The sequence below is a fragment of the Cucurbita maxima genome, unplaced genomic scaffold (genome assembly GCF_002738345.1).
Source record: "Cucurbita maxima cultivar Rimu unplaced genomic scaffold, Cmax_1.0 Cma_Scf00004, whole genome shotgun sequence".
NCBI lineage: Eukaryota > Viridiplantae > Streptophyta > Magnoliopsida > Cucurbitales > Cucurbitaceae > Cucurbita > Cucurbita maxima.
In genome coordinates, this window is record NW_019272020.1 from 2,030,095 (window position 1) to 2,053,279 (window position 23,185).

Genomic DNA, 23,185 nt, shown 5'->3' on the forward strand with positions numbered 1-23,185 from the left:
ATACTTTCTTGTCTCACCTTTTAAATTTGTTTCTAAAATATTCACGAAATTTAAAGAGCTTAAGTTAAATATATATATATATATATATATAAATAAAGGACACGTCAGGTTTGTTCTTCCCCAATCCCCCACAATCCATTAATTTTCGTTTGCTATTTAAGTTCTCCCATTATTCTCACAAAGAACAAATTACAATTCCAAAACTCAATCTTTAACCTTTCAACGTTCTCCCCACATGTCTATCACTAATTCAAGAAGGCTTCTCCTTCCCGCCGTGACCGCCAGTCCGCCGGTGTCAGTGCAGCTGCGACCTGGGTTCGGGAGCTTCGACATGAACGTAGTGATGGTACTTTCGGTTCTCCTCTGTGCTCTAGTTTGCTCTCTGGGTCTCAACGCGATTCTAAAATGCGCGTTGCGGTGTTCCAGTTTGCTGGCAACGATGTCGGAAGGACGTGGCGGTGGGATTTTGGCGGTGCATCCGAAAGGTGTTCGACGAAATGTCTTAAAGAAATTTCCGACGGTGGAATACCCAAAAGAGGGGAATAAATTAAGGGGAATCGATGGGGAATGCGTGATTTGTTTGTCGGAGTTCGAGGGTGGGGATCGGGTGCGTGTATTGCCCAAATGCTTCCATGGCTTCCACGTTCATTGCATTGATAAATGGCTGAGTTCCCATAATTCTTGCCCCAAGTGCCGCAATTGCCTCAACACTTGCCATAAGATCGCCGCTGGAGGCAGCCAGGAGGCGCCTGTGACGGCGAGTTCATCCCCTGTTGACCCGTCGCCGCCGCCGCCGCCTCCGGGGGAGGAAGTGGTTGTGAATGTTGTTATTGCTCCGGTGGAACGGGAAGGTTTGGTATGCAACTATAGGTAAAGTAAGTAGTAGATGAGATTGAAGTGGGAAGTGGGGCTGTGGGGTTGGGCTTTTTGTGATTGATGGAGCATTTTGGTTACTTTTTGCTTTAGCAAGTAAGCATCTTTTTTTTTTCTTTTTAAAATTAATTAGAATTATTACAAGCCTAGCCAAGATTAGGGAACTTAATTCAAATGTAAATATCTTTCCTCTTCCACTCTTTTCCCCCTCAAATAAAAAGGTTTCGGTTATAATTCTCCGATCATTTAGCTCTAAATTTAAACTTTTGTCTTAACATTATTTTCTTCTTCCACTCTCAAATTAATTTATAAAACTTTCCATTTATTCAAAAAGCGGAGAGAAATTAGAAAATGGAGAATGGAGGGAAAGTTTAGAGATTAAATTATAGAATATTTTATCTCTCGATAAACAAAGTCTACATTATACAAAATTAGGTTAGATAATATGAGATTGTGTCGAGATAAATTAGGTTAGATGATATGAGATCGTGTCGAGACAAATCCGGTCTAGAATTTAAATCTATCCCATCATAGAAAGCAGAATGAAAGGAAGGTGAGAAAAAATGGCCAAAAAAGGGGAGGCATGAGAGGAATGGGAATGGAAGGTGAGAGTGAAAAGCAAAACATAAATTGCACTGAAAAAGGGAGAATTTGGATGATAGAGTTCACATGTTGTGTTTGATATATCACATACACCAACCCAAATACCTATATATATGTATATAAAAGCACTATACCATGTGCAAATGTTCCTTTATCTTGCTGTCTTTGTGGAATGTTGTTGGTGATGTGTATCTCGAATGTCACCTCGACACATCCCTCCCAATCCCGACTTTTTTAGAAATTTTTTTAACTTGTTTATACTTCACTTGGTAATATTCTCACTCTTCGTTCGTGATACTTTCTATTTTCAATCATAATAAATAATAATATACTAAAGAGTACATATATTTTATCTTCATATGTGGTTCGACATAAGGCAAGTGATGGGACGGAGGAACTTCCCACGAGAGGGGTGGCCTTGGTGGGCTTAGTGACCAAAGCTTCAATCCCGACGGACCCGCCGCCATCTGTGGACGAGCTGAATTCTGTTTGGGCGCCGTAGATCGGATGTGAAGCGGGCGGGGGTTGGCGGATGAGAAGATGGTGGACAGATCTAAAGGCCGCCGTCATTAAATTGCAGGAGTTTGAGGCACCAGTTTTAAGAATCTGTCACCACCCCCATCAAATCCTCAATGCATTATTAAACCGGACCTAACAAAGACACACTACCAAACCCACATCCTCCAATTAATCTTTGCTTCTAATTTACTTCTACCTTGCCTTCTTCCCCACTTTCCAACTCATATTTCTATATCATTTTTTTAAAAAAAATCATATTTTCTTGTTTCTTAAAGCAAAAAAGATTTTAACATCATTTTAGCAATTATCTTCTTTCCAACCTCTTTTGTTTTTCAAGGGCAAAATAGTCTTTTCATTTATTTGAGGGTTTAGGTTTCGTGAATATAGAGCTCCTTTTAACGTATAGTTTGAAGTTGGGGTATGAAATGACAGACGAAATGAGAAGAGATTTCTCTACGTTGGCTAAATAGGACTGAGGGACATGGATTGTATTCCCCGTCCCTGTTCTCGTCCCGTTTTATAAACATCTCTATTTGTGAATATGAGTGATCCTTATTGATGATATTTGGTGATAGACGAGTAAGTACAATAATATTATTACATAGTTAATAAAATATAATTTAATTGGTTAAAACATATAATATCAATTAAAAATTTAAAATATCATATTAATTAAAAAATAAAAATCAAATTAAGATAATAATATAAAGTGTGGAGGTAATGGTTTGCCACTAAGAGAGCAACTTTGTCTAAATAATAAGATAATAAAATAGTGTAAATCCCTCTTCTTATATATATATAAATAAATTTTATTAATAAGGGTTTTATTATACATATTTTCTCAGAATTTATTAATTAATATGTTTACATTTGATAAGATCCAACGGTTGAGATTGGATGAAAAAGAGAAAGAAGGCGAAGGATGGGGCTGGGCAAAGCTGTCAGCCAGGTCACTCTATCTTTTCTGGTGGTGGAAATGATTCCTTCAATTCCCAATCCAAATTCGTCATTTCATCCGAATTTGCATTTGCATTTGCATTTGAATTTACATTACCGCGCGTTCTCTCTCTCTCTCTCTCTATTTATAAACCCTATCTTCCCTTGATTTCTCTTCCTGTAATTCCTGTCGTGCAACACAGCTAGCTAGGTCGACTCTCACTACTCTCAGCCACACCTTCGTCTTTGGAGGTTGGCTTCTTCTTCCTCGTTCATTTTCCTCTCTTTAATCCAAGGTTTGTTTCATCTCCTTCTCTCTAACTTGCATTCTTTTATTTACTTCACTCTTTCTACTCTGCTGCCATTTGCTTGTCTCTTATTCTTCTGAACTTCGATCTGGGGTTTTTGTTCTTTTGCTAAATTATGCTTTTCAGGGCTCTCATTTTCTGATTTATTGCTTTAATTCGGTTTCTGCTGATGAGGTTTCTGAAATTTTGCTGATCTTTGTGTCTGGTTTGGAATTCTGCATCGATTGGTGTGGATCCGTGATTTTTGTCCGATCGATGTAACTGATCTGAAAATTTTGGTTTGGGTTTTGACTGTGTGTACTTAAGCAACTGAGATCTAGGCTTTGGCGATGTGTAGCTTTTGATTTCCGCATGCAATTCTGTAATCGCGCATAGCTGCGCAGCTTTCTGGTGATTGGTGCTTGTTTTTGTTTATTTATTGTCTGTTTAGTTGATGGACGAACTATTCTGGTCTTTTGGTTGTCTGATCTGGTATTTAGTGTGTTTGTTCTCTGCTTTGTGTTATTTTTATCACTCAGATTAGTTCTGGTAGCTTCTCGATCTGAAAACGGATAAGATTGTCAGTTTCTTGTCAGCTCGTGTTCCTTTTCGTTTGTAAGATCTATAAGATATTTGATTACTGGTTTGATTTCTTATGTCTGGAATCGTTTTTAGTAGTATATTGATTCCTGTATTACTTGATGAGTCTGGAAGATCAATTACATGAAGTTAATTAATGGATTGTAAATCTAAGATGCCCGAGACATGGATTCTAGATTGCTATGTGTTGTTTATTTATTCAACTTCTATTTTTATAATGCTTTGTGCAGTTTTTGAAAAAGATGGCAGACGCTGAAGATATTCAGCCACTTGTTTGTGACAATGGAACTGGAATGGTGAAGGTCAGTTCATTGGTTCTTGTGTTTGTGTGCTGGTTGCATCCATTTTTATCCCAAGGATTTTCATTTCTTCCTCTAATTTAATGCCATTTTTTGTTGTGCAGGCTGGCTTTGCTGGTGATGATGCTCCTAGGGCAGTTTTTCCCAGTATTGTTGGTCGTCCCCGACATACTGGTGTCATGGTTGGAATGGGCCAAAAAGATGCCTATGTTGGGGATGAGGCTCAGTCCAAAAGAGGTATCCTTACCTTGAAATATCCCATTGAACACGGTATAGTCAGTAACTGGGATGACATGGAAAAGATTTGGCATCACACATTTTACAATGAACTTCGTGTTGCTCCCGAAGAGCACCCTGTGCTTCTGACTGAGGCTCCACTCAACCCAAAGGCTAACAGAGAAAAGATGACTCAGATCATGTTTGAGACGTTTAATGTGCCTGCTATGTATGTTGCCATCCAGGCTGTTCTGTCCCTCTATGCTAGTGGACGTACAACTGGTATGTATATGAATTCTATTTGAATGACAATGATGTAATTTTGAACTTGGATTATTTGGTATTGAAAAAGATTCTACTTTGAACAGGTATTGTGCTGGATTCTGGTGATGGTGTGAGTCACACCGTTCCCATCTACGAGGGTTATGCCCTCCCTCATGCAATTCTTCGTTTAGACCTTGCTGGTCGTGACCTCACTGATGCTTTGATGAAGATTCTCACCGAAAGAGGTTATATGTTCACCACTACTGCTGAACGGGAAATTGTCCGTGACATGAAGGAGAAGCTGGCATATGTTGCTCTTGACTATGAACAAGAACTCGAGACTGCAAAGAGCAGTTCCTCTATTGAGAAGAACTACGAACTTCCTGATGGACAAGTCATCACCATTGGAGCTGAGAGATTCCGTTGCCCAGAAGTTCTATTCCAACCATCTCTCATCGGTATGGAAGCTGCAGGAATCCACGAAACTACCTACAACTCCATCATGAAGTGTGACGTCGATATCAGAAAGGACCTTTACGGAAACATCGTCCTCAGTGGTGGCTCAACCATGTTCCCTGGCATTGCAGACAGGATGAGCAAGGAAATTACAGCCCTTGCTCCCAGCAGCATGAAGATTAAGGTTGTTGCTCCACCCGAAAGGAAATACAGTGTCTGGATTGGAGGGTCTATTCTCGCATCCCTAAGTACCTTCCAGCAGGTAAATCTATTCTTGCATCCACAGAGTATTTCGTTATAGTTTTGAATTCACAAATGGCACTCACCCTTGCGTTTTGTTGTATCAGATGTGGATTTCAAAGGGTGAATATGATGAATCGGGCCCATCCATTGTCCACAGGAAGTGTTTCTGAGCTGCTGGTCAGTTTCTTTGCTGGTGAGTTATTTTTCCCTTTAGTTGGCTTTTTTGTGTCATGTAATGTTGAACTGAGATTGGTTGGCGTCAAAGGAGGAAGGGAGGGACTGTGTTAGATTTGTTGTATCAATGCATTTTCATTCACTATGATTCTCCATTCATACGGTGGCCTTGTTGTTGGAAGCTCACAATTGCTGGTGACCCTCCAGATTTGTGGCAAAAAGAATCTGTTCTGTTCTGTCATCTGTGGTTCTCGACCATAGGATATTCGTAGCAGAAAGAGTGATTGTGATGCTTTTCCTAAATATATACATTTTTTCCAATTTTCTTTTCTTTTTGAAGGTTTTCCCTGAGAACATTAATGTTAATATTTATTGTATGCGAAATATTAGTGTCAGTTTTTGGTCGTAAACTTGCTATGGAATTGAAATCTTGATACTGCATTTTTGAGCTTTCCAGAAATGTCTCTCTCAATGTTTCTTACCTTTGTGAAGTAAATGAATGTATGTTCATCCAGTTTCATTCCTAATTACCCATTCCCATTATGTAAAGTATTGGGAGATTCAATACCCCTATAAACGTGGGTATTTGAAATGATGGTCACAACCGCACTTGGGATTTTGGCAATTGTGTGGCTCAGTACTAAGTGAGTCGAGCCAACTTAGGATTGTGTTGTCCACGGCTAAGCAACGTATGCTCAAGTTCCTGCCCCATTTTGAGAAGAAAGTTTTAGAAAATGGCAAAATTTGACTTGAGGATATAACTTTTCGAGTAGGAAGATTTTGACAAAGTAAAATAGGTGCATGTTTATTTTTGTCTAGCAAACATTATGAACTGTATCCGTTCTTTTGAGTTTGGCATGTGTTAAGCCCATTGAATCTATGTAACGCTCCAAGCTCAAGATTTAAACCAAACTTTGAGTTAACGTTCGTAGGGAATTCTTGTAATCTGCCTTGAGAAGTATTTGGTATGTTGGATCAGGTCATGTTGCTACTCATTGATTTGCAATTTTTTTAAGAATGTAATACGTCAAAGTCGAGTAATATAAAACACAAGTATGCTCTGAGGGGCTTGGGAAGCATTTCCTTTTTGTTATAAATTAATCTGTAGAAGTTGAGGTTAAGCTGGAATTGCACTTTGGCCAACCTCTTTATTCTATTTTATCAATCAAAACCATACTAACCATCCTTTTTATTTGTTAGAATCAAATGATTCTAAAGGACATGAAATTATCATCAACAGAAAGAACTTGCCCTCTTCTTTTATACGTTCCGTTTTTTACTAAACATTAATTCAATAAAGATAGAACTTCTCCTTAACAGATGTGTTTTAAAAATTTTGAGTAAAAATTCGAAAGAAAAAATTTAGAGAGGACAATATCTACTAGTAGTGATGTTTGATCATAATAGTACTCGTAGTTTTTCTATTAGCTCCACGTACCCAAAATCATTAATACAATTGAGTGGGAAAGAATCTAGAGTGTGTAATCAACAATAACTAAACTTTTCCCACTAGAGAAGTAATCTTCCAATTATGATGAAGCACTTACACGAATTGAATAATATAAACTTACATATTTTATTGAATGGTGATGGTTGGATTGTTGGTTTTATTAAACAACACACACAGATGAAGGGGAAGAGGGATCAAAATAGTTGTTGGTTTCATGAGAATGGACTCAAACAAGCCTTACTTGGCTGCTATTCTCTGCCAAATCGCGTTTGCTGGGATGAGTCTATTGTCAAAGGCTGCCTTTGCTTCTGGTATGAATGTTTATATTTTCCTTTTCTACAGGCAAGCTGTTGGAACGCTCTTCTTGCTGCCCATCACCATATTTTTCAAAAGGTAACTAATTACTTAAGCCTCATTTTTCGTGTCGAGAGACGATTTTCTCAGTTAGCTTAACGTCTTTTGAATAAAACCAAAACCAAATTACGAGAGCTTAACCCAAAGCAGAACTATCACACCATTATCACGAGAGGGAAGAGTCACTTTACGTTAAGCACAACCCAAAGGAAAGACAAAGTCACATCTTCTTTTTTGAATTCAGGGGAGGGGCGGCATAATACCGAAAAAGAAAAGAAGAAAAAACCCATTTCAAAACCTTCGCTGTCCTATCCATTTTTCTTCTAAAATTGGGGTATTGTTCCATATTTCAAGAATCTCCCATCTTTTAGTTGGACTAATCGACTGTTGTTAAAGGTTAGATTTTCACTCAAAAGTTGACCTCAAAGCCATACATTTCTTCGTTAAACTACTTTGTAGAATCCCCCGATTAATGGCCTAACATGAGGTGGAAGCTAGTGAAGCGTGTCGTTCGTAATGCACCATTATGACGTTGTAGAGGTTCACTTGTTCGAAACCAAGCTCTAGATTTAGCCACCCTCAAGTGGCTGTGAGTGATTCGAAGATCATACATGCATAACTAAGAGATAATTATCTTCATTCGCACAAGATATTTTCATGCCCGTAACAATTGGTTTCTTGTTTTTTCATGCATTGCAGACAGGAAATAGCAGGTTTATCAGTAGGAGTGGTGTTCAAGATTTTCATGCAGGCCAGTTTAGGGTCAGTACAATTATAAGTAGATTTACTCTCTGAATTTGAGATTGTTCATGGATCGTTTCAGCAATCATTTGTGTTTAAAACGTGCAGGTTTACATTGGCTTTGAATGTTTATGGGTTAGGCGTTAAATATACTTCTGCAACTTTGGGTGCTGCAGCGTTCAATTGTCTCCCTGTCACCACCTTCTTCTTTGCTCTTATTTTCAGGTTCTAAACCATGATCTTTCTCCAAACTTCCATGTTGGAGAGGGAAACGAAGCATTCTTTATAAGGGTGTAGAAACCTCTCCCTAATAAAGTAACAGACTAAAGCGAACAATATCTACTAGCTGTTGGCTTAGGCTGTTACAAATAGTATTAGAGTCAGTCACAGGATGGTGCAAAGCACGGGTTAGAATAGGGCTAGACCCTCTCCATAGTATACGCATTTTAAATAGGGGAAGTTCAAAAATGACAATATTTGTTAGTAGTAGATTTGAGTTATTAGAAAATTATGATCTCAGCCATGAACGCTCGTATGGGTATGTGTTGTTGATAGGATGGAGGAAGTAAAGATAAGGAAAGCAAGTGGAATGGCAAAGGTTGGAGGCATAATTGTGTGCATTGCAGGCGTTGCAGTGCTTGCATTTTACAGAGGCCCATACATAAAGCCATTCTTCCATTATCATCTTTTTGAAACCCATGAGTCTCATGTTTCTTCCCCCAAAACATGGATTTTTGGTTGTTTTTTGCTTCTCTTTGCCTGCATTTCATGGGGTTTGTGGTTTGTTCTTCAGGTTAGTTATCCAAACTCCACCTTCTTTGTCGTCTTTTGTTACCGTAACCCATCAACTTAAACGTATATTTTCAGGCATTGATTTTGAAGACGGGCTCATCGCCACTCGTGTTAACGTGTGGACAAACATTGTCAAGCGCTTTGCAGTCGTTTGTTGTGGCCATTGCAGTGGAACGAAACACTTCTGAGTGGCAGCTCGGTTGGAACATTCGCCTCGTTTCTGTTCTTTATTGCGTATGAATCTCTCTCTAAGCTACGAAAGCTTATATTCAAAGTTAATCATTATAAAATTGTAGATGTTCACTTGTTCTTAACCGGTGGTATCGAAACCAAACTCTAAACTTAGCCATGTACATGCATGAAATCTTCAAGTGGCTGTGAGCATAACAGCCAAAACCCACCACCGCTATGTGCTATCCCTTTTAGGTTTCCTTCAAAGGATTTTAAAACGCATTCGTTCTCCTCTCTAGTCAATGTGGGATCTCACAATCCATCCCTTTTCGAGTCTCAGCGTCCTCATTGGTATTCAGGGAGAAGTTTTCATGTCTTTATAAAGAATGTTTCGTTCCCTCTTCAACCAATGTGGGATCTCACAACAACTAACTTCATCGACACGAGATCTTTTTGGTTAAAACCGAAAGCAAAACTACAGACACTTGTGCCCGTAACAGGAAAAATATGCTCGTTTCATTCTCTAATAGCTTATTGTTACTGAAAACCTTGTTGCAGGGAACTTTTGTAATATGCATTGCAAACTTTCTGTCAAGTTGGGTCATAAAAAAGAAGGGCCCTGTTTTCCAAGCTGTTACCACACCCTTGAACCTCATTTTTACACTCATTGGTTCACAGTTGCTGTTGAACGATGGAGTTAGCTTGGGGAGGTGAGTGTGGGATGGCCCATTGATGCCCTATTATTATTACTCCATTACTCACCATTTTAACCCATTTTTGGTTCTTCTGGGTTGTGATGAACAGTGGCATAGGCGCCATGTTGCTGGTTTTGAGCCTTTACAGCGTTCTATGGGGAAAAAGGAAGGAGATGAGTTGCAGCGATGAAGAAACCAAGAACCATCCTTCTGTTCCCCCGGAAAAGGAAACTTTAGATCACATCTGAATTCCAACCACATCCATTTCTAATTCAATTGAATCAGATATCTCGTTTGGAATTTAGGTCACGCTTTTTTCATCTAATGCTTCAATTGAATTTGGATTGTAAGGTTTTGTACACATGATAACGATTATTTTTGGTCATCGTTTAATCTCGATACAATCTTGGTTAAATATAGTAAGAGGCTAAAATGAGATTTTTTTTTTTTTTTTAAAAACATCAATTGAGCTGGTGATAAGACTATCACGAACTATGAGATTCTACATCGATTGAGAAGGAGAACAAAATATTCTTTGTAAAAGTGTAAATCTTACCCTAGTATACACGTTTTAAAAACGATGAGGGAAAAGTACGAAGAAGACAATTTCTATTAGTGGTGGACTTGGACTATTACAAATGGTATCAAAGTTAGACACCGAGTGATGTGTTAGTAAGGAGGCTAAGCCTCGAAAGGGGGTGGACACGAAGGAGGTGGATCAATCAGAGAAGGGAACGAATGACGATGTGCCAATGAGGAGGGTGAGCCCCGAAGAGTACTGGTCATGAAGGAGTGTGTCAGCAAAGACGCTGAATCCCAAAGAATGTGGATTGAGGGTTGATTAGAGGAGTGAAGAGGACAAAAATTAATTTTTTTTTCGAAATTAATTTTTTATTAAAATTTAAAAATAAAATAAATATGAGGTAAAAGATTAGTTAAAATTTGTCGACGACAAAAAGCCCCAAATCATTGATTTCTTCACGGATTCATCAAATCCCTTTTGTGCCGGTTCCCCATCCATCCCTCCATCTCAGATTGAAGCAAGGTCCTCATCAATGGCGGATTTGGAAGCCCACACTCGGCCGCACCCATCAATCTCCACAGAGACAGCTCTCCAGGCTCTGAACACCTTAATCCAGCTCCATTTCGAGAAGACCCTAGAGAAGAAGCACGCCATAGATCTTCAAAAGAAANAGCTCCACAACCTCTTCCACCTCTTCTTCATTTTTCTGGCTCTCATCTTCTTAGCCCAATCCCTTTCCCCCCGCCTCCAGTGCCGCCATTGCTGGATCCCCATTGCTCTCCTCTCCCTTTCCCATCTCACTTTCTATGTCTCTATCGCTCAGACCCTCCGCTGCATCAATGCCTTCAAGTATCAGCGCCGTTGCCATAAACTCACTCTGGGTTTGGCCACTGAGAAGCTCCGACTCATGAAGATGAGGATCTCTACCGCCGGCGGAGTCCTCGATGGCGGCGCCGCGGATGAGGAATTTGAGATTCATTACCAGGAGCCGCCGGAGAGCTATTTGGGTAAGTTTAAGAGGAATTGGGCCCTGCATTTTGGGTTCTTGATCTTCATCTATGGATTTATGATTTCTTCCTCTGTTGTTCTTCTCTGTTCTTGATTTTCCCCCCCATTTTTCTCGGTGGTTAATTTTTCAATCCTTAGTCAAGAATTTTGAATAATAGCTTCCTAAGTTCGTAGGTAGATCGATAATTTATGTCTAAACTAGTGAAACTATGCTCGACTCGAAAAATTAGGTTTAAATCGCTATATGATTTAAAACTGACTTTTGACTTATTCGTTCACTTCCTACTCATGATCCAATAATAACCCTTAAAACAACATTAAATTTAAGTTCATTAACACGTAGATATTGAATCAATTGATGATATATATCTTAAATAGTTGTGAATTATTATTGGAGGGAATGATTAATTATATGCTAATGGCTGCCCACAAACTTTTCTTCCATGTTTTTATGAAATTTAATATGTAATTAGTTAATTAATTAATTTCTAATTTTGATGGTTATTTAAGAGAAAAATTACGCATCCCTAAAATAATGGTGGCGAGCCCATTTCTCCAATACGGCCAAACTTTCAACATTACACAACATAACAAACCCATTCCTCAAAATCCTATAATATATTCGGTACCAGTTGTGTTTAAATTTTTAGTTAGTCAGGTTAGTGCCTTGAATGGTAGAGTTCACAGTTCAACTCGACCCAGATTGAGTAATGAACATTAGAATTCATTGACTTGATCGTCTAAAAATGTTCCTAATCCATGAGCCGAACCATTATTTTTTTTTTCAGAAATTTCAAACTAACCCATGACTGAGTTAACTTGTTTCATTCAACTATTATTAAAATTAAACTAAGAAAATTATATTATTTTTCTAATGAAACAATTTAAAATGGGGACGGTACACATTATTTTATTTTACCGTCCGCTCCAACTACATATTTATTAAAAAAAAAAAAAAAAGAAATTTTTGTTATATAGACACATACATAGATACATAGGTTATTCCCATAATTATTTGTGTTTTTCGTTGTTTCTTAGGAATTGTCGGAATCCCAAGTTGCCGAAATCCCTGTTCCTCTCTCTCTCTATAAATCATTACCCCCATTTTCTCTCTCATACACTTTCATTCACCCACAGACACAGACAAGGATGGGAGCTTGTGCGACGAAGCCAAAGGTTCTCAAGGCTGACTCCGGCGAGGCTCCGGCTCCGGCACCGGCGCCAGAGCTTTCTCCGGAGAAGACGGTGGCCGAAACTAAACTGGAGAATGGCAGCAGCGGCGCCCAGGGCACGGAGATCGTCGATGAAGACAAGGTGGGTTCTAAGCCTCGTTGTCTCAGCCATTTGTTCAGTGATCAGGTAATTTATTTTTTTTTATTTATTTGAACAATTTTTTTAATCTGTTTCGATCCTGAAAAAAAAAAAAGAAAAAGAATCTTGATGAACATGAGTAATAATGCAATGGTGGTTGTCTTTTTGCTTTCATTTCCCAATTTTCTTTTCTCTGTCAGCCCCTGTTTTTATCTTTTATTTTTTTCCCTTTTAATGTCTAATAAATTTATTAATTTAAAAAATGGATGTAATTTATTAATGAAAAGGAGAAGACAGCAGCAGCGGATCCATCGGAGAAAGAAGAGATCCCACTGGAAACTGAGAAGAAAATGAACCCACCGCCGGAGGAGAAGCCGTCTGAAACTATCCCACCGGAAACAGAGAAGAAAATAAACCCACCGACGGAGGAGAAGCCGTTTGAGACCAACCCACCTGAGCCGGAGCCACCAGTTTCCGATTCTGTTACAGAAAATGCTGAACCAATTGAAAGCAATACCAAAGTCGAAGTTTCCGATGAGAACGAGCCTCCGCCTGAGAAGACAGAGTCGCCGGAGAAACCCACTGAAACAGAGGAACCAGTGATCAAAGTAATCAGCAATTAAGAAAAGCTTCGTGTGTCACTTTTTTTCTTCCTTTTTTTTGAGATAAACTGAGTAATAATAAATCAGTCTTCTGAGAATTATTGAATCTGAAGCCCATCAGCCCAGTTAGAATTCCGGCCCAATTTCGTCATCGGCCCAATTTCTCACCCAGCGTCTTCTAGCCCACTCGCGCATCCTCGGCCCAACTATAAAGCCCATAGTCGCAGCCCGCTCCATGATCCCCAATAGGTGGCCCATCAGCCCACGACTCAGTGACTCGCGACTTAACCCGTGGTCGACCTGACAGCCGACCCGAAGCCGTATTCTCGTGTGCGGCGCGCGTGCGGCTCAGACCCCTGCAGCCGGTACGTTGCTGCAGGGACAATTTTTATTTTTTATTTTTCAAGATTTTGATTCTAAATTCATATAAGTTTTAAACTTTATAATATTTTTCATAATTTCCAAAACTTTATAATATTTTTCTTAATAATTATACTGATAAATGAAAATTTATTTCATAATATGGAAATTGATAGGGGAATTGTATTGCATTTAGTAACCAAAATACAATTTTAGAGAAGAAATTAAATATCACGAACAAGTTCATCACAGCTTTTGCTTAGACTAACGTGGAGTTGACTTCAGAACGACATGTCGACTCATCAGCCTGTTTTAGTGGTGGAGACGGTTGTTGGTCGTTTGGAGCAGTGACAAGCTCCTTGCTTTTACCCCACAAAACACTGTAAAGACTCATGACCAGCAACGATGCTCCTATTATACTGTAATCCCAACAACAACAACACTAAATTCAGTAACTTTTAACACAAAAATTTACAGCTTAAATTACCGTAATTTATTACCTTCCCACGTAAATTCCTTCAGAAAGTAGCAATAGAGAACCAATTATTGTAGCCATTAAGTTCAACGGCGTCGTCATGGCTTGAAAAACTGGACCCTTCTCTCTGATGACCCAACATTGGGCATTATTTGCCACACCAATGACTAGCACACCCTGCACCAGATATCAAGCTAATTTAAGAAATAATAATGGATTTATAAGTAGATATTACATTTTTGGGTAAGTTCAATGACTGAGTCGTTATTACTAAAACGCGTTATTTGATTGAGCTTACACAGTAGAGCACAGCGTAGAGTCGAACATTCCAGCCCAATTTCCACTCCAAAGGGTCTCTTTCCATGGCAATGGCTACGACGAAGGTCTGAGCCGTGCTCATCACGGTCTGTGCGCACATGAACTCCATCGGGTGCGGGTACTCCTTCAAGAATCGAGCCTGGAGAACGAACCAGATCCCCCAAGAGACGCTGGTGACGAGGAGGAAGAAGCAGCCGATCATCCATGTGTTTTGGGAGGTAGGAGGGTGGTGGGTTTGTGTTTGGGTTTGGACGTGGTGGAATAGTTGGTGGTGGCTCAAAATTGGGCTTAAATATGGGCCTTTGTAGAAAGCTAGAATGGCGGCGCCCGCCATGCATATCATTATGCCCACCACCTTTGCTATCCCGGCTGCTTTATTTAGCTTCACCTTCTCCATTCTTAGTATGAGTGCGAAGAAGAATGTGGTGACAGGAACGCAATTGAAAGCTGCGGCGCCCAATGTTGCCGACGTATAGTTAATGGCTACTCCATATGCATCCAATGCTAGAGTGATCCTAAACCCAATTCATAATTGAAACTATAATAAGATTCTTTGAATAAAATAAAAAGTTGATATATCGTTGGGAGTGAGTCCTACATTGAAGAGTCGTAATTCTTAATATGATATCAGAATCATCTCTTAATTTAATCGTGTTAATAGAATCCTCAAATGTCAAAGAAAAAAGTTGGGACTTTGTTCGAGGTCTCCAGAGAATTGAGTCGAGCCTCAATTAAAGGGAGGTTGTTTGAGGGCTCCATAGGCCTCAAGAGAGGCTCTATGATGTACTTTGTTCGAGGAGAAGATAGGTGGGAGTCCGATATTGGCTAATTAAGGGAATGATTATGAGTTGATAAGTAGGGAATACAATATCTCCATTGCTATGAGGTCTTTTGGGGAAACTAAAACACTAAGCGAAAGAACTTATACTCAAAATGGACAATATCATACAATTGCGGAGAGTTATAATTCCTAACATTACTGATAAATATTAATACACACCCTATCAATGAAATGACAAAAATCTGGCACAAATGCTTCAAAGACAACGGCCTCTTCTCCTTCCTGAAATATATTTGCAACAAAATGATCCGCTATGAGCTATGTTTATATTGGTAAATCGAAAAAAAAAAAAAAAACATTGAAAACGAAACGTACCCTTTTAAGAGTAGGGTGAGCGGGACCAAAACAAGAGTACCAGCAGCTTGACGATAGAAGAGGAAGATATAAGTGTTCATACCAGAGGCGAAGGCGGCCTTGGACATGAGGCTCATACCGGCGTAGGTGATTTGGATGAAGAATGCAACGATGTAAGGGTTGTTGGAAGCCATATTTGGTGATGGGAAGGCTGATAATTTGGAGTGTTCATTGTTTGGGGCTGCCTTTAAATAAGGGGCAAAAGGGAGGTGAATGAACAGAAATGAATTTCAAAAAGAACCCACAAACTATTGCGCTTTATCTTTTACTTACAAATGAGTTCAGATTCATTATATTTCGATCATGATAATGCGATGTGTGACAGCAATGGTTGGCATTTAAAGTGCTTTATAATTGATTCTTCAAAAGGGATTTTGGTCAGATTTTTTTGTTTTTCCTTTTATTTCATGCTATTTTTTCATTTATTAGCAATTCAACGTTCTTCAGGGGGATTTGAGTTCAATTATCTAGAGGAATCCTCGCATCGTTCCCTGTAAAAATAAATGAAAAAGAGACCGGAACGGAGATAGGGAAGGGTTCCTCGTTCCTGTCCTGCCCCACCAGTCTTATGAATATCTCTAGACCAAACCCTAAAAGAGTAGAAGTTCCTTCGTTTCGGGACCCGTCGTCGAAGATTAGAGTCGGGAAGATAGAAGGGTAGAGGTGGGGACTCCCTACCCCATGTAATATTCCTTTCATAGGATACACATTAACTTTGTGGCTTTTTAGCTTTGCATGTCGCTTTGTCTTGTTGTAATTTAGAGTATGATTGGTGCCATTTCTTGTTGGTTTCAAAGCTTTACAGAGTTTTTGTTTTGGAAAAGAAGGATACTTGATTTTGTAATAAAGATCAGAATCAATATGAATCAAATTAAAAGTAATGGCATTACACAAATTATTACAACTTCCGCTCGATATATGATCATAATGGCGTCTCGATCCCTAGAATAACACCTTTTTCGGCCTCTACCTAATTTGCATAAAAAAGAGGGCCGAAGCCAATTTTAGGGAACAATATTAAAACTTTATAGGGTCTTTTCGTTCAAGTGGAGATAGTTTATATCTTCATAGACACGTCTATTTCACTGAACTTTTCTTTAAGACCGTGCCCAGATCATTACATTTTTCGTGTAGCTAGTAACTTATCAAACAAGGAAGGTCATTACCTTATGACCATTATAGATACAGTCGTCCTTCACAATATGAAAAAATAAACAAAAAATTAAAACTTTGTCAATAAATATATGGAAGTCAAATCTAAAAGTTACTCTTAAAACAACTTCACAATCCACCTGACCCAGCGTTCTTGGTGATACACCATTTGGTGTCTGGTTTTGATAAACTTTGACCCATTACGATTTTAAGATTCTAGTTTTGTTTTAAACCAATAAATTTACAAAGGAATAATAGGTTTAGAATGATGAAGCACTGAAAAAATGAAGAAATGAAGGAAGTGGGTTGCATGGTGGCTTTTCACAAGTCAATTCAATGTCTAGAATTTGCTTTTGTTTCAGTAATGGGAATGATCTCATGATCATGATGTCCCAAACTTATCCCTTTGTTCTTGTTTCAAGTTGCTCAGATAGTAAGAATGTTCATATCTAATTGCCTTCCTTCTGCTTCAAATACATGTATATGGAACTCATTATTGGGGGATTGTATCCATTCAAATACACACACATTATTTGTCCAAAACAAGAACAATCCCCAATGCCCTCCACAATTGTTTGTCTTCTCAGCTATCTCTACCAGAGAATATGAAGACCCCTACAAGACAAGACATGGTTTTGCCTCTTTCTTTCCCCTTTTTACTGTGGCTCCGACCCATAATAAAAATTTATAAACTATCACATCATGCTTCGAAAGCAACAACTAAACATCCCACAAACTCAAGAAGTTTATTCGATTGAGATAAATGAGATTAAGATTGGTTCCAATCAAATGAGTTAAATCAAATGTAAGACATCTATCCCATCAACCTCCGAGCACTCTAACTTTAGCTTCCCATCAATGAAGAGACTTTCATTTACGATATTCGAAAGTGATTCTATCCATCTCAACACTTCTCACAAATTGAGCTATACTCAAATTGATCTATCTAAGAATCTTTCATATTAATCAAGTTACATTATGTTTTCCTTTATTTATTTATTGTGTTACAATATTCGATAAATAATTATTATAGTGTTATATAATATTAGTAATGAATGATATCTGGTAAGAAATTAGATAAAAGAAAAGAAAAAGGAATCTTAATGCATTAGTTTAGCCTAAAGTTAATCATCCAAAACCAATCCCATATGTGTAAAGGGGAAAGAAACTCTCAACCAAGAATTGATCGGATTCAAAGATGTTCTCGAACATCTTTAAAAACAAAAATAAAAAGGTTAGAGTAGTTGGGATGTATCTCGAGACGAAGATAATTGTTTAGGCTCATATACCTCATTTGAGTCTTCCCTTGAACAATAATGAGAGTTCGTTTTTGTTCTTATCATGGTCTGAAGAATAATCAGACCGACCACGTCACACCCAACTAAGTTTAAATCATGACTCTAATATTAATGGTCGGGATAATAAAACTTATACCTATAATATTATTTGGTGTTACCCTAAAATAGGTGGTAGAGAAGGGTTATATTCTCTCTCCCTAATTTCCCACTTACAAAAAGAAAAAGAAAAATCATGGCCTCATTATTTTTAGTATTATTTATTTATTTATTATTATTATGGGACCGTTGGTATGATCATGGGCCAACTTTTTGGACCTAACTTAATGGGCCTAGTTTAATGGAAGATTATTGATAAATTCCACGTTGGCCCCAATTTTAAAGTAACGTTCTCAGTTTGGGCCGAAAAATTGGCCCAAACCTATGAAATGAGTTTCTTTTACCGTTGTGTGATAGTTTTATGTTTTTTTTTTTTTAATTTTTCTTTTTAATGAAAGCTTCTCCACCATTTTTGGTATATTTGTAATCTTTTTTTTCTTCTTTTTAGTATTCGTTGTAATTTTCTTAAAATATATGAAGGGTTCTCAGTCACTACAGGACCATTAACCACCTTTGCGTTCTCCTGATGTTGATTGGGCTGGCAGTCCCGAGTCCCGATAGCAGACGGTTCTCTACTATGCTAGGAAAGAAGTGAGCAGGGCAGGCTTGCGGAGAACGAGAACAATCCTCTACAGTCGTAGAACCAAGGGTCCATTCGACAGCGAACCACACCACTCACAAGACAGTGGTTGACCTATGTTCTCATCTCTTCACAACTCAACGACACAGTTACCATCTATAAAATAGAGGTTGAGCTTGCCGAGAACGAGAACGAGAACGATCTTCTACAGTCGTAGGACCAGGGGTCAATTCGATAGCGAACCACACAACCACAAGACAGTGGTTGATCTATGGTTCTGGTCTGTTTACAGCTAAATGACACGGTTCTACAGCTTGAGGTTGTTCAAGTAAAGTCTTAGGGTTTACAGACACATGTAATCCAAAAAGAGGGATTATTCTGCTGTCATTCAAAACTCTGTTTATGATAATAATGGACTATTATCATTCCTTGAAAGCAACTTACGAACAACATAACAAATAGTCAATAGTCAACAATAACGGCTTGGCCAATTTCCATCCTCATAGCCAAACTATTCTTCATCTTTACCCCATCCAACAGCAAACATCATAATCACCAAGCAGTAAAAAGAAAGTACGAAAGCATTGTATTAAGCTTATCATCAATCACATTGGCTTTAAGCCATGAAAGCATCTACCAGGTATTGTTCTTGAAGTAAATAAATCACTTCACAGTGGAAAGATTCTAAAAGTAAAAAAGAGGTCCCCCTTACTGGTTTTACACCCTAAATTACCTATTCAAACATAGAGTATCATAAAGTAAGGTTGATTCAAGTCCAAACACTAATGAAATATACAGCTTTTGCAAGATTTATCCTTTGTCAAAAAGAGATATCTTCAAGATCTTTGAATGAGCATCAAGTTTCTCATCCTCTACCCCACACCCTTGAAAAGTAGAAGCTTTTTTGTATGTGGAAAACCACCCTTCTTTATGTTAGGCCAAGCCCCATGTTCCATAATATTATATCAAGAAAATAAGGGAGTGACCACTTGCAAGCCAACAAACCAAACCCCATCCACATGTGTTGGCCCCCAAACCTTAAGTTGCTGTAATAAATAATCTTTTTTAAGGTCAAATATGACTAATGAGCCACCTCTCTACCCTCTACCCTGCTGCCCCTCTTGATATGATCCAAACCAGAAAACAACAATGGACATAAGAACAAGGCCTTCCTCCTATTTGAGTTTTATATTTGAAGTTGATCCAATTACACCAATGAGATATTAAGACTTGGGGATTCTAAATAAACAATATATCAGAGCATTAGCATTGCTTATTAGGAGAAAATTTACGCGAAAAGTAGTTTTTGATTCTCTTTAAGCTTGATAGAGCAGTTTAAATTTTAATGATCAAAAAGGTAACAAATAGAAAGGATGATAAACCGATTCCAGTTTCGACAATACGGAGACCTAATTTTGAAGATGTTGCTTTGCTGCATTGCCAAATATCACCAATGTCTGCCTTGAGAGCCACCGCCGGTGCCTTTGTTCTTTGAGAAGAAGGTATTTTTTGGCTTTGGGATCTCATGAATGTCCATTACTTGGATTGTTCTTTGCTTTTTAGCTTCGATAAAGGAAACAGACAAGCAGAGCAATTAGTATTGATTTGTTCCAAAAGAATCAGAAACGAAATAAAAGGCAAGAAATCTGTTGCCAAACCATTTTCAGCTTCTTTGTAATTTTCTTGAAGCCTTTTTCTAGCTGATGCAAGCTTTTGGGAATCAAAATTTGCTTCCTTCTGTTGTTCTTTCTGTCTCTGCAAATGGCCATCAATTCAATAGACATAATAAGAAAATCTTCCTAAAACAGCTATTTGCTGAAGACAAATTTGGCAGACTGTAAGTAAGACCAGGCATATCATCTAGGACCTGAGAAAATTTAGACCTACCACTCAAATTTTGTCAAATTTCAACACAATTGATGCAGTTTGAGTTAAGTTTGTTATGTTTTCGGAAGCATAAGAATCGTAAGTTCAATTTTCTTCCTCCATTTTTGGCAACCAAACATAGAGTTAAAAGACTCTAATTTGGTTACCATACATTTTGAGGAGTATATGACGACGACATTGGAGCCGGTTGTGCTGGTTTCGGCAGAGCATCTCTTCTTGGAACGGACTTTCCCTTCGGTTCGGGTTCTACGTTATTTCTATCTGACCCAGAACCTCCATCTAACAAGACAAAGAAAAGGGGGGGACAAAATGAGAAACCAAATCAATCCGTGGAAAATCATGGCAAGTGAAACAAGAAGCTGAAATCTGCGTATCATTATAATGCAATACTCACTGTGTGGATTCGGGGAGTACGCAAAATCAGGAACCTACACAACAACGAAACATTATAAACACGATCGTACAGAAAACAAACATCCGAACCCATAAGATCAATGATTTCAGCTCACCTGGTGATAACCATTTTGAGAAACCTTTTGCTGGGGTGAGTCACCATCAGCTGTCAATAACAGTAGAAACCATTCTTAGCTAAATTTTTTGGCAACAGAGTGACTAAGATTAACATTTTGAAGGAACTGAATCATGAAGTTAAAACTGGTGTTCATATATTTGCTACCTATGAGTGTAGCTGTCTGCTCCCCAGGCTGATTCAACCTGACCCATTCATCCACAATCTCCTTCCATTTTCTGATGAACAACACCAAAACAAATTGAAGTTATTAACACCGTTTGAGCTGATTATTCACCAACCCTTCTCTGAAATTTACCAAGCATCAACCATTTTATCCATTTGTAAAGCTTATACGAACCTGACAAGATGTTTCACCAATCTGCGAACATCATTAGATGAATGCTTCCTCAACCGGTTCACATGCCTTCCAATATCAGTTTCCTATACAAAAACAAGAACGAGAACAATTAAGAAACATAGAAGAAGAAGAAGGAAGCAACAGAACCCAGAAATTCAAAAGAATTACATTCACAAAGAACAAGAAAAAACACCATAAACAAGCACCTTAAGAGCTTGGAATGTTATATCCATGTCTGCCAAGTTTTGAAGCAGTTCAACCAAGGCATCTTCAGGCTGAAACAAGCCAAACAATCACCAATTGGGTAAGTTAAGAGAATTTCCCAAAACAATCAAACAATTCTAGATAATCAGAATCAAAAGAAGAATACCTGGTGAGGAATTTCAAGCTGCTCCTTTATTTCTAAAACCTTCTTCTGTTCATCATCAAACAAACCTCCATACGGGTCTACTCCCTCGTCGTCTCCTTCGACTACAACGAACTGAGGCGTCGAAGGGGAAGCTTCCTTAGCCTCAACGGGGCTCTGTTTGATTTCACAGCCATTAGAACGGCCGTCGTTATAGCGATCCGTATCGCAATTCCGACATCGAGTAGGAGGCGAAGTCAACGCATAGAGCCTCTCAACGATTCCGTCTCTCCGATTCTTCAATTGATTGCCGTAATCCAATGAAGCAACCTCCATAGCTGTATCGATGAAGGTCCAAACATCGACACCGGCTGTATCCAATATGGTCCGGAAATCATCTAAATCCAACCGAACCATTTTTTAGTGAATCCGATTAGAAGAATCGGCGATTGAGAAAGGTTATCTTCCCGATAAACAATCTGAAAAACGTTTGTACTTCTCGTTCTCAGTAGTGGACTCTGAAAACATAAACCGATCTAAGAAGGAAGTTCACTATTCAAAACGCTAGAAATTGCAAAGAGAACCCAGTGGCGGAAAAGCAAAATCGTCATAATCCATTAGGAAATCTTTTGAAAGGATAAAAAAAAAAACCCAAATGACGCAGAATAGATCTGATTCGATCCTCAACAAAAGTTAAAAACCGATCGTTTTCAGGAATCCGAATTCACAGTGGCCCTCGAAAGGAAGAAGAAGACTCCTCGAAACTAAAACCCAAGACACAGACAAAAAACACAAAAAAAAAGAAACTGGAACAATAAATTAAAAAGAACCCAAAACAAAAACCGCGGAATATTCCTCAAGAAAACTAGGAACAGCCGAATTTCGTCCCCAAAAAATCACAGGGAAATTGTTCGATGAGGCAATTTACATTGGCTGGAACAAGAAGAAGAAGAATGTCCCAAAATTAAAACCCAAATCGAGAATTTTCCTTTTCCTGTTCCCTTTTGGACTTTCCGGTTTAGTTAATTGTCTCATGCATCATCCTCATCATAGAAGCGATATTCAAATTGTTACAGAGCTCCGCCATGAAAACGAAACCCAAAGCTTCTGAACCGAAACGACGGCCGGAAATTGATCTGAGAAAGAATGGAGGGAATGTGAAAAGAGAATATTGAAGCGTGTTGGGTTGAAATTTGTTCCTATATCCAGATAGGATTTTTCTTCCCCCTCACAGCTCTGACCGTCCCAATTCCTTCCCCATTCGCATTCAATTGGCGCGTGGTACATAAAATACTCTCACATTAATGGCCCAAATCCAGGCCCATCTATTCTACTAATTTAGGAATTAACCCCCTCACCTTTCCCCTTTTTACCAAATTTATAATTTCCCCTTCATTTCATTTCATTTCATTTCATTTTCCCTAAATCCTTTTTAATTATATTCTCATTCTATTTAATTACTAAACATAGACTAATCCAAATACCATAATCC

General features: G+C 38.5%; 7 protein-coding genes across 7 annotated transcripts; 5 read left to right on the forward strand and 2 right to left on the reverse strand.

Annotated features, from left to right (window-relative positions):
• Nucleotides 1–109: 109 nt before the first annotated feature.
• On the forward strand, nt 110–1,118 carry LOC111478013 (RING-H2 finger protein ATL78-like). Its single transcript, XM_023122065.1, has one exon. It carries the CDS (start codon nt 236–238, stop codon nt 872–874), a length of 639 nt encoding a protein of 212 aa, XP_022977833.1. The 5' UTR covers nt 110–235; the 3' UTR covers nt 875–1,118.
• Nucleotides 1,119–3,076: 1,958 nt separating this feature from the next.
• On the forward strand, nt 3,077–5,926 carry LOC111477799 (actin-7). The gene is made up of 5 exons (XM_023121691.1): nt 3,077–3,227; nt 4,049–4,120; nt 4,222–4,615; nt 4,702–5,315; nt 5,401–5,926. Exons 2-5 carry the CDS (start codon nt 4,061–4,063, stop codon nt 5,464–5,466), a joined length of 1,134 nt encoding a protein of 377 aa, XP_022977459.1. The 5' UTR covers nt 3,077–3,227; nt 4,049–4,060; the 3' UTR covers nt 5,467–5,926.
• Nucleotides 5,927–7,096: 1,170 nt separating this feature from the next.
• LOC111478060 (WAT1-related protein At5g64700-like) lies at nt 7,097–10,111 on the forward strand. Its single transcript, XM_023122143.1, has 7 exons — nt 7,097–7,313; nt 7,974–8,036; nt 8,124–8,240; nt 8,571–8,808; nt 8,883–9,041; nt 9,537–9,688; nt 9,783–10,111. The coding sequence occupies exons 1-7, from the start codon at nt 7,135–7,137 to the stop codon at nt 9,919–9,921; spliced, it is 1,047 nt and encodes a 348-aa protein (XP_022977911.1). The 5' UTR covers nt 7,097–7,134; the 3' UTR covers nt 9,922–10,111.
• Nucleotides 10,112–10,631: 520 nt separating this feature from the next.
• On the forward strand, nt 10,632–11,407 carry LOC111478021. The gene has a single exon (XM_023122078.1). It carries the CDS (start codon nt 10,729–10,731, stop codon nt 11,296–11,298), a length of 570 nt encoding a protein of 189 aa, XP_022977846.1. The 5' UTR covers nt 10,632–10,728; the 3' UTR covers nt 11,299–11,407.
• Nucleotides 11,408–12,216: 809 nt separating this feature from the next.
• On the forward strand, nt 12,217–13,223 carry LOC111478786 (early nodulin-75-like). The gene is made up of 2 exons (XM_023123245.1): nt 12,217–12,563; nt 12,803–13,223. The coding sequence occupies exons 1-2, from the start codon at nt 12,354–12,356 to the stop codon at nt 13,136–13,138; spliced, it is 546 nt and encodes a 181-aa protein (XP_022979013.1). The 5' UTR covers nt 12,217–12,353; the 3' UTR covers nt 13,139–13,223.
• A 415-nt stretch (nt 13,224–13,638) lies between these two features.
• LOC111478785 (WAT1-related protein At5g64700-like) lies at nt 13,639–15,610 on the reverse strand. Its single transcript, XM_023123244.1, has 5 exons — nt 15,427–15,610; nt 15,271–15,333; nt 14,251–14,785; nt 13,978–14,129; nt 13,639–13,896 (listed from the first exon to the last, which is right to left on the reverse strand). Exons 1-5 carry the CDS (start codon nt 15,597–15,599, stop codon nt 13,737–13,739), a joined length of 1,083 nt encoding a protein of 360 aa, XP_022979012.1. The 5' UTR covers nt 15,600–15,610; the 3' UTR covers nt 13,639–13,736.
• A 4,137-nt stretch (nt 15,611–19,747) lies between these two features.
• On the reverse strand, nt 19,748–22,894 carry LOC111478070 (probable mediator of RNA polymerase II transcription subunit 26c). Its single transcript, XM_023122158.1, has 9 exons — nt 21,718–22,894; nt 21,554–21,622; nt 21,348–21,430; nt 21,155–21,225; nt 20,988–21,037; nt 20,873–20,906; nt 20,630–20,757; nt 20,250–20,346; nt 19,748–20,154 (listed from the first exon to the last, which is right to left on the reverse strand). Exons 1-9 carry the CDS (start codon nt 22,108–22,110, stop codon nt 20,039–20,041), a joined length of 1,041 nt encoding a protein of 346 aa, XP_022977926.1. The 5' UTR covers nt 22,111–22,894; the 3' UTR covers nt 19,748–20,038.
• Between the last annotated feature and the right edge of the window lie 291 nt (nt 22,895–23,185).

What these genes read in the sequence shown, in the direction of transcription:
- LOC111478785 (XM_023123244.1), bottom strand. Translation starts at nt 15,599, where the DNA reads ATGGCTTCCAACAACCCTTACATCGTTGCATTCTTCATCCAAATCACC. An exon ending in CTCACCCTACTCTTAAAAGG is followed by an intron (nt 15,334 to 15,426) that starts GTACGTTTCGTT and finishes AATATATTTCAG; the next exon opens with GAAGGAGAAGAGGCCGTTGT. An exon ending in GAAGGAATTTACGTGGGAAG is followed by an intron (nt 13,897 to 13,977) that starts GTAATAAATTAC and finishes TTGGGATTACAG; the next exon opens with TATAATAGGAGCATCGTTGC.
- LOC111478013 (XM_023122065.1), top strand. Translation starts at nt 236, where the DNA reads ATGTCTATCACTAATTCAAGAAGGCTTCTCCTTCCCGCCGTGACCGCC.
- LOC111477799 (XM_023121691.1), top strand. Translation starts at nt 4,061, where the DNA reads ATGGCAGACGCTGAAGATATTCAGCCACTTGTTTGTGACAATGGAACT. An exon ending in ATGGAACTGGAATGGTGAAG is followed by an intron (nt 4,121 to 4,221) that starts GTCAGTTCATTG and finishes TTTGTTGTGCAG; the next exon opens with GCTGGCTTTGCTGGTGATGA. An exon ending in TGCTAGTGGACGTACAACTG is followed by an intron (nt 4,616 to 4,701) that starts GTATGTATATGA and finishes TACTTTGAACAG; the next exon opens with GTATTGTGCTGGATTCTGGT.
- LOC111478786 (XM_023123245.1), top strand. Translation starts at nt 12,354, where the DNA reads ATGGGAGCTTGTGCGACGAAGCCAAAGGTTCTCAAGGCTGACTCCGGC. An exon ending in GCCATTTGTTCAGTGATCAG is followed by an intron (nt 12,564 to 12,802) that starts GTAATTTATTTT and finishes ATTAATGAAAAG; the next exon opens with GAGAAGACAGCAGCAGCGGA.
- LOC111478060 (XM_023122143.1), top strand. Translation starts at nt 7,135, where the DNA reads ATGAGAATGGACTCAAACAAGCCTTACTTGGCTGCTATTCTCTGCCAA. An exon ending in TTCATGCAGGCCAGTTTAGG is followed by an intron (nt 8,037 to 8,123) that starts GTCAGTACAATT and finishes TAAAACGTGCAG; the next exon opens with GTTTACATTGGCTTTGAATG. An exon ending in GATGGAGTTAGCTTGGGGAG is followed by an intron (nt 9,689 to 9,782) that starts GTGAGTGTGGGA and finishes TGTGATGAACAG; the next exon opens with TGGCATAGGCGCCATGTTGC.
- LOC111478070 (XM_023122158.1), bottom strand. Translation starts at nt 22,110, where the DNA reads ATGGTTCGGTTGGATTTAGATGATTTCCGGACCATATTGGATACAGCC. An exon ending in TTGGTGAAACATCTTGTCAG is followed by an intron (nt 21,226 to 21,347) that starts GTTCGTATAAGC and finishes GTTGTTCATCAG; the next exon opens with AAAATGGAAGGAGATTGTGG. An exon ending in GTACTCCCCGAATCCACACA is followed by an intron (nt 20,758 to 20,872) that starts GTGAGTATTGCA and finishes TTGTCTTGTTAG; the next exon opens with ATGGAGGTTCTGGGTCAGAT.